The sequence below is a fragment of the Mus pahari genome, chromosome 3, assembly GCF_900095145.1.
Source record: "Mus pahari chromosome 3, PAHARI_EIJ_v1.1, whole genome shotgun sequence".
Taxonomy (NCBI): Eukaryota; Metazoa; Chordata; class Mammalia; order Rodentia; family Muridae; genus Mus; species Mus pahari.
This window is the reverse complement of record NC_034592.1, coordinates 18,631,129-18,642,850: the sequence shown is the minus strand read 5'-3', so window position 1 is coordinate 18,642,850 and position 11,722 is coordinate 18,631,129. Positions and strand designations below refer to the sequence as shown.

Here is an 11,722-nt window from a genome sequence, read left to right as displayed (position 1 = left end):
ATGGGAGATGAGGATGGGGTGATGAGATGAGGATGTGGGGTGGGAGATGAGGAGTTGAAGTGGGAGATGAGGAGGTAGGGTGGGAGATAAGGAGGTGGGGTGGGGGGATGAGGAGGTGAGGTGGGAGATGAGGATGGGGTGGGGGATGAGGAGGTAGTGTGGTAAGATGCTTAGACATGCTTGAGCCTGCAGCAGGTGGCAGGTGGCTCTGTCAGGGCTGTTCCTGCTGCCTGAGAGCAGAAAGCAAGCTCCGCTGTCCCTGAGGCTGAGGCGTGCGCTTGCCGGGCAGCTGGTGCTTTAGCTGAACAGGAACGGAGGGGAATCCTTTATGGTCTCAAGGGCACAGAGGCCTCCAGGGTAATGGCCCAGGGAAGTCAGAAAATGCACAGGGCACAGGGTGATGGTGTAGACAGCCCTGTGCCATGGAGTGAAGAAATGGCCCCTGCATGTGCTGCTATGAGCTGAACCACACAGGGCACAGGCTCTTCCTGGAAACATCACAGCAGGGTGGCCAAGCCTCTTTCCTCAGCTCAGACCCTCCCCTCCACCCTCTCTCCCCAGACCCTCCCACTGGGCAGTCAGCAGGGATATGGTAGCACAAATGCCAGCAATTCAGGATACAGGTGATTCTGGGACAAACCAGAACAGAGAGTGAGGAGGAAGGGAACATCCCAAAATGGAGTAGCTTCAAGGCCAGGGCTAAGGTGTGGCTGTGACAGTCCCCTCTTGTCCTCTGCCCATAGCTGCCAGGGAAGCCTAGAACTCACAGGCCTGCCAGCCTTGAGCCAGCGTCTCTCAGGGAGGGGCCTCCCTGCCAGGATGACACAGGTCAGGGACACGGGCTGTCCCTCCAGGACACGTACGACGGAAGCACTGTTGGCGATCTGTGGAGGTGCTGTGGGGAAAGGAGAATGGCCAGTCACACAGGTTTGAGGGACCCAGACCCACCCCACGGGTTTTCCCAAGAAGCCCATGACTGCATTGAGATTTGAGAGCCTTGGGAGTTGGGTGTTCCCCAGGGTATAGCCCAAGAAGTAGGGATTCAGATGTGGAGATACATTGGTCCAATGTGGTGGATACAAGGAGAACCCTGGGGCACCCACAGCCTGGCTGGAGCACCCACAGCCTGGCTGGAGCACCTGCCTCCCACTTCCCACAGCTTCCAGATTCACCCACAGACCATGTCCAGTGACCACCAGTTGGGCCTCAGCCTGGGCCTTCCCAAACACATTGCGAGCTTCGCACACATACGGGGCTTGGTCTTCCAGGGAGACTCCTGAGGAGATGAGAGAAGCTGGCTGTTGGGAACCCACAGACTCTAACAGTGTAAGTACACATGCAAGGGAGGACCAGGGTATCAGAGGAGACGGAGGAGGATGCTGCTAGGCCTCACCTTGCTTATCTGTGGAATGGGACAGGGCTGGCTATGTGGCTGAGCTGCTCGTATGTGCTACCTACACAACCATAAGGAGCAGCTGGCCAGTCCACGGCCTTTAGCATCATCAGGATGGTGACCCTTCTTATAATGGAATGACTTGGCCAGAGCCACCAGCCCTTGTGGGCCAGCATCAACCTATCCATGGTCAGTTAAATGACAAAGGTCTTCATAGCCCGGTATGGTTGAATGCTTGAGCCCCGGTCAGTGGAACATTTTAGGAAGGATTAGGAGGTGTGGCCTTGTTGGAGGAGGTGTGTTGCTAACTTGCACCATCCCCAGTGTGCCTCTGTCTGTTTCCTATTTGTGGACCAAGATGTAGAACTCTCAGCGGCTACTCTGGCGCCATGCATGCCTGTCCGCTGCCAAGCTCCCTGCTGTGACGGTGCTAGACTCTGACCTCTGGAACGGTGAGCCACAAATCGAGCCTTCCTTCTCTCAGTCACCTTGGCCACAGTGCTGTGTCACACCAATAGAAAACTAATGCAGCAGGTGCTGGGACTGGGGTCCCACCCTCCTCAGCCCTGTCTCCCAGCCCAGGCCACCCCAGCTCCCTTCTCTTACTTTCAAAGACCAAGACTCCTGAATCCCGTTGTCCAGTTCTGCTCCCCCTCCCAGGCTCCAGGGCCTGGCCATCTCCACGCCGCCAAGTGACAATTGGGGGTGGGCGGCCGGTGGCCCGGCAGGTGAGGAAGACACTCTTGCCCAGCTCCACAGTGACGTCCTGGGGAGGATCCGTCAGCCTGGGTGCATCTGTGGGAAATGATCAGTCTGTGGGGACCCTCAGGGAGCTGGGACCCAGGGGATGGTCCCTTTGCTTTGTGTCATCTCTAGAGGCTCCGTCAAGGCTCTGACATGCTTAACCTGAAGCCCACGTCTGCCATTCCCACGGCCCTGTCTCTTGTAAGCCACCCTAAAATGCTGCCCTCCACTGCTCCTTGTTCTCTGTGTTGTTCCTGTTCTTGTACCAGGAGCTATTTGGAACAAGCACGTGAAAATTCCCATCACACACGACCTTATATCTGATGGTCAAGAGCAGGATGCCGGCTGGTGACTATGTATTGACAAGTACCCCAAGAGCCACAGGCACACATGAGGGTGGGCCTGTCAGGCAAGCCACAAAACCTGAACAGAGAACAAGGGGTGGAGATTTCCCTAGTTCTTGCTCCAGGTACCCCAGACACTCCAGACTCCATTTTCCCAGGAAGCTGGTGAAGTTCTGGCTTTTCCTGTAAGTACATTGTTGCCTTTGCTGGGAGGGGAAGGAGAATCAGGGCTACTTTCCCCAGAACAGACATTCCAGCTCCTGTCCCCAGGAGACCCGGATCTGAGCCCCAGTGTAGACAGTCCTCCCCTCCCCACTCCTCCCCCACCCCTGCAGCCCTGGCACTCTCCTGGTCCATGGGTTCCTGTCCCTAAGCCATTCACCCAGGAGGTCCTGGCTTTTATTAGCAGGGTGAATCTAGAGCCATGGGAATGTGGCCTCTCCTTTCTTCTCCCGTCTCTCCGGAAACTGCCAGCCATCTTCAGATAACATTGAACTCCTTTCCTGGCCTCGGGATTTTGGAAAGTTAAAGGGAGACGCTGACGAAGCTCGGAAAATCACCACAAGACAAGAGACTGTGTGTGAGCCAGCTTTACATGGGGCCCTTCTTTACTGGGTCTGTGGCCATGGAAGTACAGAAACTAGCTCAGGGCCCTGGTCTTCAGAGATCAAGGGTGTGTCCCCCCCTCCATGGCACAGCCCCTGGCCTGAGCCCCCTGAACGTGCCCTGCAGTGTTCACTATGGCCTCGTCCAGGCAGGCCTCCCATCTGGAGCCTCCTCAGCTCTGCTTTTGACTCCTGACTTTCCCTAGCTTGCTCCAGACCTGTTGAGGGATAGCTCACCCCAACTCTGTACCGTGAGGGCAATGGCTACAGTGGACACTGTCTAAGCAATTGCCAGGAGAAAATGCTTTCAGAAACACTAGAAACAGTTCCCAAAGTTCAACAGGGGGCGTCACAAATTCCCTAGTCACATGTGAGGAAGTAGAGGGTCGGAGAGTTTAAGGGAGGGAGCCACCCAAGGTCTTTGGTAGAGCTGGGCTCAGAGCCCAGGTCTGGCAGGTTCTGAGGCCCAGGCTCCTACCTATCCCTTGTGACCTGCTAGGTGCTGCCCAAGGACTCCACAGTGGTTGTCTAAGCAGCAGCCACCTCTTCTGCTTTCTTGCAGGAGTCAGTCACAGAGATGCTCTGCCAGAGGCCCCACACAGGAAACTGCCACTGGATGGCTTGGGTACCCATCCCTTCCTGTCCTAACCCAGAGCTCCCTAATTAAGGTGAGATCCCAGAACCCAGCGATGTGTTACAACAGAAGGTTCCCTAGCTGGATCCCTCATTGGACAAATGGTGGCTGAGACAAATGTGGGGGTCAGGATGGGGCCATGTGCTCAGCCAGGGCCTTTCTTGGGGATTGGCCAGTGTTCTCAGTGTTCTCTGTCTCCAGGCCCCACGGCCACACTGGCTCCCACGACCCTCTGTGGCAGTCCAGGCTGGGCCCTGGGATGACTTCATCTCTGCCTAATTTCCCTGGGAATGGTTCTCTCTACCTTGACTTTGAGCCTGTACTGGAGCAGAGGGGTCGGGGCGAGGCGGGCAAGCGCACAGAATAGTGAAGCAACCTGGAACCCCACTTAGCTTGGCTATGCACACCCTCCTTTCTAATAATGTACTTGGGAAGCTGCTGAAACGGCTCAGCAGTTAAGGGCACTGGTTGCCATACTAAAGGGCCCGGGTTCAATTCCCAACACCGATATGGCAGCTTACAACTATCTGTCACCCCAACTCCTGTCACCCCAACTCCAGGGCTCTGATCCCCTCTCTGGCCTGCATGGCACCAGGCATATCCAGGGCACTCACACATACATGCAGTCAAAAGTACCCATGTACATGCAAAATAACACAGAGATAAATAAATATATTTTAAATGATGCACATGGCAGCCTGGCTCCCCTACCTGCATGCACTATGCACTCACCCCCAGCATCCCTACACCAGTCTACGTGTGCATCCCTCTCTGGAGGATGGATGAAGCGTCTCCTCCCTTCACAACCATCATCAACAGCTTCTATCCAAACACAGCTGTGTCTGGATATGGGGTGAAAGAGGTCCAGTTCAACCTGGACTGCTTCTGGGAGCATGCTCAGTAAAGCAAAACCGCGCCCTCGGGTAAACGTTTAAAAGTACCCTATTCACCATCTTAGGCCTATGCCTAACTGGACTAAAATCAGATGTGTTGTGGGAAGGGACACACGCAGTAGAAAACTGTCAATCAAAACAGAACGACACTCACTCTCTTAGTAGACAAGTTCCTTTTCTTGAACCCCATGAAGGGAAGACTCAAATGATCATGGGGCCCCTAACCCCCTCACTTTAACTCTCTTGCAGTATATTCCAATCTTTCCTATTGCTTTGCCCTCGATGAAGGTGCCTTAACGTTTCTGCAAATCTGTGTGATCATAGAGTTCAATTCCTTGAAGAAGAAGCCAAGAACCTGGAGAGATCTCCAACCTGGACCTGACTAGTAGCAACAGAAACTGACGGTCCATCCTCAGCTACATGGTGAGTCTGAGGTCAGCCTGGACCACATGAGATCTAGGCTCAAACTTAAAACAATGGTGTGAGTAGCTTAGCTCGGGACACAGAATGTGGGGGATGGATGCTGTCACAGTAGATGTTTAGAAAGTCACTCACGTCTAGAACTCTTGTCAGCCTGCTAGATGTGGACACAGGAGAGAGCCACCCAAGTGTGTTGATTTAGTTGTCCATGGAGCATACATCAAGCACATAGTCTGGATTTGGTCTGTCAAGGACCCCCATAGCAGGGCTCCATTATAATCATCTGAGCGCACAGAGGGGAAAGTGGGACTCTCGGGGGCAAGCCAGTCAGCCAAACAAGTGGTCCAGGATGCTCTTGATTGACAAGAGCCAGGCCCAGAAGGTGATTCAAATGTGCCTTCCAGGGGTGTGGCTCAGAGACAGGGCACTTGTCTAGCACCAAGCTCTGGGTTCCTTCACTCAAGCCACAGAGAAGAAAAGTGTCAGCTCGCTGGCTATTCTACCACGGCAGGCTCTGGCTGGCAAGACAGACAGGCTGCCCTCCTTCCTGGGTCCTACATGCTACAAGAAGCCCATTCCCAGAGCCATAGCAGGAAGTCGGCATAACACCCACCTGTTCCCAGCATCTGCCAGCTTGGCCAGGAAGGCCACAGCTGCTGCCCAGATGGGCAGGAAATTTGCTTTCCCGCCTTCACTGCCAGGCTCACTTGCCCAGGACCCACAGCTGCCTGATATTCTTCACCCCTGCCCTGCCCTGCCCTGCCCTGGCTCCCGGATGCCCATTGCCTCCCTCTGAGCTGGGGAGATGGCTCCGATGTTAAGAGCAGACTGTTAAAGCAATGGGGGCCCTCAACCTGGACCCCAAAGGCAATCAGATGTGGAGCCAAGGCTAATGACCACAGCAATGTCACAGATAGCCTTCTAGAACCTTCCAGCTAAGACAATGACAGTGCCTCATGTCTCGAGCCTCGCTTATCTCATGCACACGTACCTCAGAGGCATTCGGTCAAGGAGGAGCTTGGAGCTCAGAGAAAAGAAGGATGTTGGCTACTGTCCAGTGCTGACCCTGAACACCAGGGTCAGTGGCTCAGAGTCACGGTTAGCTTTCAACTCTGTCAAGCCTGGCGGTGTGTCCTTGGGCAAGCCACGTGCCTTCTTTGTGTCTCATTTCCCCTTCTGCCAAGGTTATTGATGACCCTCACCTCCAAGTGTTGTGATGATTTTAGGGGTGTACACCTAGGACACGCTCAGAACTGGCAGATACTGCAGACGCGACTCTCATTTTATTATTGGACTAAGATGGCTCTTTGTTTACTTTAACCCCACTAAAGGCCAGACGTGGTGGTGACAGTCCTTTCTAAAACCTCTTACAGGGCCCATAACAGGTGGTAGCTCTCATTGTCTCCGATTTCCACCAGACTTTCCTCGAGGAATTCCACACCAGCCTGGGATAGATGATCTTTTCTAAAGGCAAAGCTATGATTCTTAGCCACAGCCACAAAGCTGTGTTACTTAGCAAGGGCTAACACCTGTGCCAGCTCCCTGTGGGTGTCCAAAGCATTCTATGCTACAGATATTTGCTTCCTCGCTAAAGGTGGGACAAGGGGCTGGGTGTGTGTGTGGAGTGACAGGTGGGTGGGGCGGGGGGAACACTCACTTCCCACCACCAGCTGTATTTCAGCAGAGGCATCACCCAGCTCATTCACAGCCTTGCAGGTATAGAGGCCAGCGTCTCTCTCCTGAGCTTCAGGGATCCGCAGTGTCCCCGACCTGGAGCCTCCAGGAGCCAGAATCACTTCCAGACCTCCTAAACCAAAGATGGGGAAAAAAAAAAAAAAAAAAAAAAAAAGGCTTGGACCTTGGTTGCCTTGGAGCTAAGACCTCAGGCTCCCTGACCCAAGGCTCCTTCGGGTCACACAGGAGGTTTGGTGGAGGTGGTTTTAGTCTTACTGCACGTCAGGGTCTGAGTCTCGCCTAAGCCCCTCTGTCGGCCAGGGCTGGGATTCACCCAGACTCTGACATGGCAGGCTCTTCCCTCAAGGTCTCCACATCCAGATCTCCTTACCGTCTCACCCCCAGGTCCTACAGAGGTCAGGATCTTCTTTTAGGGCACAGGAAAAGGTGGGTGGTGCCTGATAGAAGACACCTGACCCATGCCTGCCTCCTTGACATCTCTCCTAGGCACCCGAGGCCCGTGTTCTCTCCCCCATCTCGACACTCTTTGATTAATTTACAAGTCCATAGCCATACCTGCTCAGATCTGGGCATGAAGCACTTTCGTGCTGAGCAGAGACCAAATCACCTGCCTGTAGGATTCCTCATTCTCCCTGTTCTCCCCACTGCAACTGTTCCTTTAAATACAACATAGCACACACACACATATGCACACGCATGAATACACACATGCATGCACACACATACAAGCACATTCAGAGGCACACACACTCATATGCACACACACACATGCACACTCAGAGACACACATTCAAATGCACACACATGCAGGCATGCACTCATGCACTCACAAACATGCTTGCACATGTGTACTCATGCACACACTCACTGCACCATTCCTGTGAATGGCTCTGGGACCTCATGCCGATGGACTGCTAAGTACGTTATGTCTCTGGGGACCTGCCTCCTCTCTACACTGTCCTCATGCTGCCCCACACACCATGTCACAGCAGATGTCAAATCCCTTCCCTCCTAAGGCTGAAAAATGTGCCACCCCAAAACCTTCTCTGATGGCTGGGTCTGGGGCAGGGTAAGGAGGCTTTGGCCAGAACATGAGGGTCACCAACCCTGAGCCAGGGATCTCGAAGTTCCTGCCTCCCACTAGCCAGAGAACCTAAGCAAAATACCCTTGGCAGAACACAGGACCAAGGCCACCAGCCTGCCTGTCTCTGGGCCTGCCAGGCTCTGATGAGACACCAGACAGGAGACACTGGGTGGAACCAGATGTGAGAAACCTCTGGGGGCACCATGGCACTACGCTCTGCCAGGCGTGGGAAGCAGTCCCATCCACCAGTTAAGCTCAGCTGGGTATTAGCCCAAGCTTGCTCTAAACACACCCATACTTAATTCTCACACAACTCACTCCAGATAAGGAAGCTGAGGCCCAGGGTCCTCTTAGGGGAGAGAACACGGATCCAGGTCTGGCTGGATGCTAGTGGGCTATCAGGCTGCTGAGGTATGGTTGCTGGAACCAGATGGCCCTTCTGTAACAACCCCCAACCCCTTCCCTGTTGGGAGTCCCTGCCTGCCAGGGACCTTTTGGAAAAGTGTAGGTCCAGGGCCATGATGGGTATTCCCTGGGTTTCTCCCCATCAAACTCACCTCGATACCAGATGACCCGGGGTGGGGGGACCCCAGACGCTGCACACGACAGCACAGCCTCTTCCCCTACAGCTGTGAGAACCACGGCATTGACAGCAGACACGGATGGTGGATCTGTGTGGGACAGAGGAGAAAACATGGGGCTGGCTACTCTGAGGCCAGACCTTCCATAGCTTCAGTGGGGAGAGATTTCTTTCTCCACTCCATCTGCCCTACACACCCCTGGAATCCATGTTTATTCCCCCTGGCCCCACTACCTGGAATACCAATCCCTTGCATGGGTGATGTGTGTCTCCCCACCAGAATACCAACCTATGTCTTACATCAGGAACTACACCCATAACTCACAACTATACCCACAGGTACTCAGTGCCCTTGAGCAGGAGGGAGGCCCTGAGATGCTATGGCCCAAGTACCTGTGTAGTAGAGGGTTACTGTCTCCTCATCTGTGCCAACTTCATTAGTGGCCTGGCAGCTGTAGTTCCCAGCATCCTCTGGGGCTAGTCCCTGAATGATGAGTGTGCCCTGGGCATCCAAGTGGATTCTGGAGTCATGCCAGAAAAATATGTGACATATGGTGGCCCCATAGTCGTCATTAATAACCAATTAATGTACTAGCAAGTGACATTCAGACGCTGGCAGGTTTCTCTGGGACAGGTGGGCTAAGGAATTTGTCGTTTTAATTCATGGGGCTCTTCTTTGAGACCTGAGTGCCTGACCGCTCTGATCATGCCATGCTCAGCTGATCCTGGTGGAAGTCGGGCACGCGTCACACCATCTTTGAGAAGATGCCAGCTGAGACACCCTCCCAGTACTCTGTCTAGTGACTGCCAGCCCAGAGCTCCCATCCCGCCCACTCACCTGCTGTCCTCTGGCAAGGCGAGGCCGTCACGGCTCCAGGAGATATGGGGTGTGGGGTACCCAGAGGCTGAGCAGCTGACCCTCACCTCCACACCCTGGGCGAAGCGCTGGGACCTTGCATTGATGCTGACTTGAGGGGCCTCTGTGGATGAGAAAACCCTGTCTGACCAGTGTGGTTCCCCCACGATGGCCCTGCCTGACCCTCAATCACAATAGGGGAGGCAGAGGAGAGGAAACACAGGTTTCCAGAGCCAGAGTCCCCAGGTGGCATCCCTGGAGGTGGGGAGACTGAGCCTGGTACACTGGGTTGCTTTGAGCTGGGCACCCCTGGAGGCTTTGGGCACTCAGCAGGTGCCAGGACTGGGACAGTTACATCTCTGTGATCTTGAAGTGAACCCCATCCTGTTCACCTGTCCTAAAACCAACCCCCAAATTAGGTTTGTTTAATTAGGTACTCTCAGTCCACAGACCCAGTGAGGCTCAAGTCGAGCTGCCAACCAAATCCCCTAAAAAGGCAAAGGTTCCATGCCAAGGAAGACATAGCTAATCAATCCCTGTCCTGTAGAGCCCAGGTAGGGTCTTTCAACACACTCACAGCACCAGAAGTAATTGCTGGCTCAATAAAGGACAGTGGATGCGTTGCTGGGTTTTTACACTTGAGACTGGCATCCCAGGGAGGGGAGACTTAGGGAGACGGAAACCACACCCAGTCCGGAAACTCCTACATGGTTGGCCTTCTCTCTACCATCATCCAGCCAGTGCCCCCTCATCTGCATCAGGCACATCAGAGCATGAGCATCATACTCTGAGCTCTCATACTACCCCAGCCCTGGTATGAAGAGCCTCCAATAGCGATCATCACTTAGCCAGGGGACAGAACCTCCATCTCTAAAGGCTGCAAGGCTGAACAGAGGAAATGGCTTATGGGGTCCCCAGGGAACATTGGGTGGAACGTTGTGCTAGGGAACAGGAAGAGTGAGAGCCTCACCTCGCACCAGGAGCCAGGTAGTTGCCCTTGTGACCCCATTTGGGTTGCTGGCCACACACTGGTACTGCCCACCGTCAGTGGGAAGGATGCTGCGGATTTCCAGAGACAGGTCACGCAGCTGGGAGATCCGACCTGCTGTGGCTGGTAAGGCTCGCCAGTCCCGGACCCACGTCAAGTTGTAAGGAGTTTCACCTAGGACTTGGCATGACAGGATGGCAGTCTCCCCTGGGGACATGGTCACATTGGGGCCAGGGACCAGCTGTGGTGGAGGGTCTGCAGGGACAGTTGTGTAGGAGGGATTGAGGAGCTGGGGTGGGAACAGCTGTCCCCTGTGACTCAGGACACGTCAGCCAGCAGAGCACTTGGTCTGCATGTGTTCTTCATTCGGAGATGCCTGGCCCCCCGGGGAGGTTGCGTGTCCCCCATCACATTCTCCCTAGGGTGCTATCAAGCTCTGGAGCTCTCCACAGCATGGATGTGTTCCCAAGCCACAGCCAACACACGTTCAACAAGATCGACTCAGATCCTCACACACTCCCAGCCAAACATCTCAGCCAGGAGAGGGAGAAACTTGCTGGAAACATCTTTGTCCTACAACAGGATGACCTCCAACAAGAAGCTCGAGACAGACCTAAGGCCACAAAGGAGATATTGCTAAGTCTGCTCTTCCAGGGACACAAGCCGTCCAACCGACAAGATCGGAGAGCACCTGGCAGAAGAGCAGGGCCAGCAGGCCACATGCGCCTGCAAGAGATGCAAACATCTCAGCGTGCATGGGAGCACTGGTCCGTGATGCCCATGCTTTGGACACAGAGTCGGGATTGCTGTGCATTTAAGACCAGCCTGGGTCACACTGCCAGTTCAGTATAGCTACCTAGTGAGACTCTGTCTCAAATACAAAAAGAAAGAAAAACACAAGGCTGTTGAAAGTGCTTAGAAGTGACATTTGGGGACAAACAGAGAAACTGGATTGTAGATAAAATGAAGCAGTACTGAATAGTCATACTTTGTGGTGTGTGTGTGTGTGTGTGTGTGTGTGTGTGTGTGTGTGTGTGTGTTTCCAGACATCGAGACTAGGTCTCCCTTTGTAATCCTGATGGACCTGGAAGTCATTATAGCCCAGGCTGACCTCAAACTTGCAACAACCCTAATACCTCAGTTTCCTGGTGCTTGAATTACAATTGCAGCCATTAACCAGGGGACCTCAGTTTTGCAGGGTGATCCCCTGTTTTCAGGGATCTCTATTGAAATGTCAAGGTAATTATAACTTAGTTTAATGTAGTTCAGCAGCAGTGAGAAAAGGCCAGGGTGTATAGATATCAGCACGTGGCAGACCAGTTCTTGATCCTGCCCCCTTCCTGCTCAGCATTTATAAAAATGACTCTCCCCATGCTGAGGGGCACAGACTGACTTGCTGGCAGATGGTGAAATCAGGTTGTTGAGATCACCTGTAGTATCACTCCACAAGAGAGAGAGAGAGAGAGAGAGAGAGAGAGAGAGAGAG

General features: G+C 53.8%; 1 protein-coding gene across 1 annotated transcript in view; it reads right to left on the bottom strand.

The window, feature by feature from the left end:
- Hmcn2 (hemicentin 2) overlaps positions 1-11,722 on the bottom strand; it is a 146,952-nt gene that overhangs the window by 98,733 nt on the left and 36,497 nt on the right. The window contains exons 11-18 of the mRNA XM_021194900.2: positions 10,219-10,491; positions 9,231-9,372; positions 8,786-8,913; positions 8,370-8,483; positions 6,691-6,840; positions 2,000-2,188; positions 1,181-1,276; positions 768-895 (exon numbers count right to left, since the gene is read on the bottom strand). Of these exons, the coding sequence (XP_021050559.1) occupies positions 768-895; positions 1,181-1,276; positions 2,000-2,188; positions 6,691-6,840; positions 8,370-8,483; positions 8,786-8,913; positions 9,231-9,372; positions 10,219-10,491 (1,220 nt within the window). The remainder of the gene's footprint in view (positions 1-767; positions 896-1,180; positions 1,277-1,999; positions 2,189-6,690; positions 6,841-8,369; positions 8,484-8,785; positions 8,914-9,230; positions 9,373-10,218; positions 10,492-11,722) is intronic.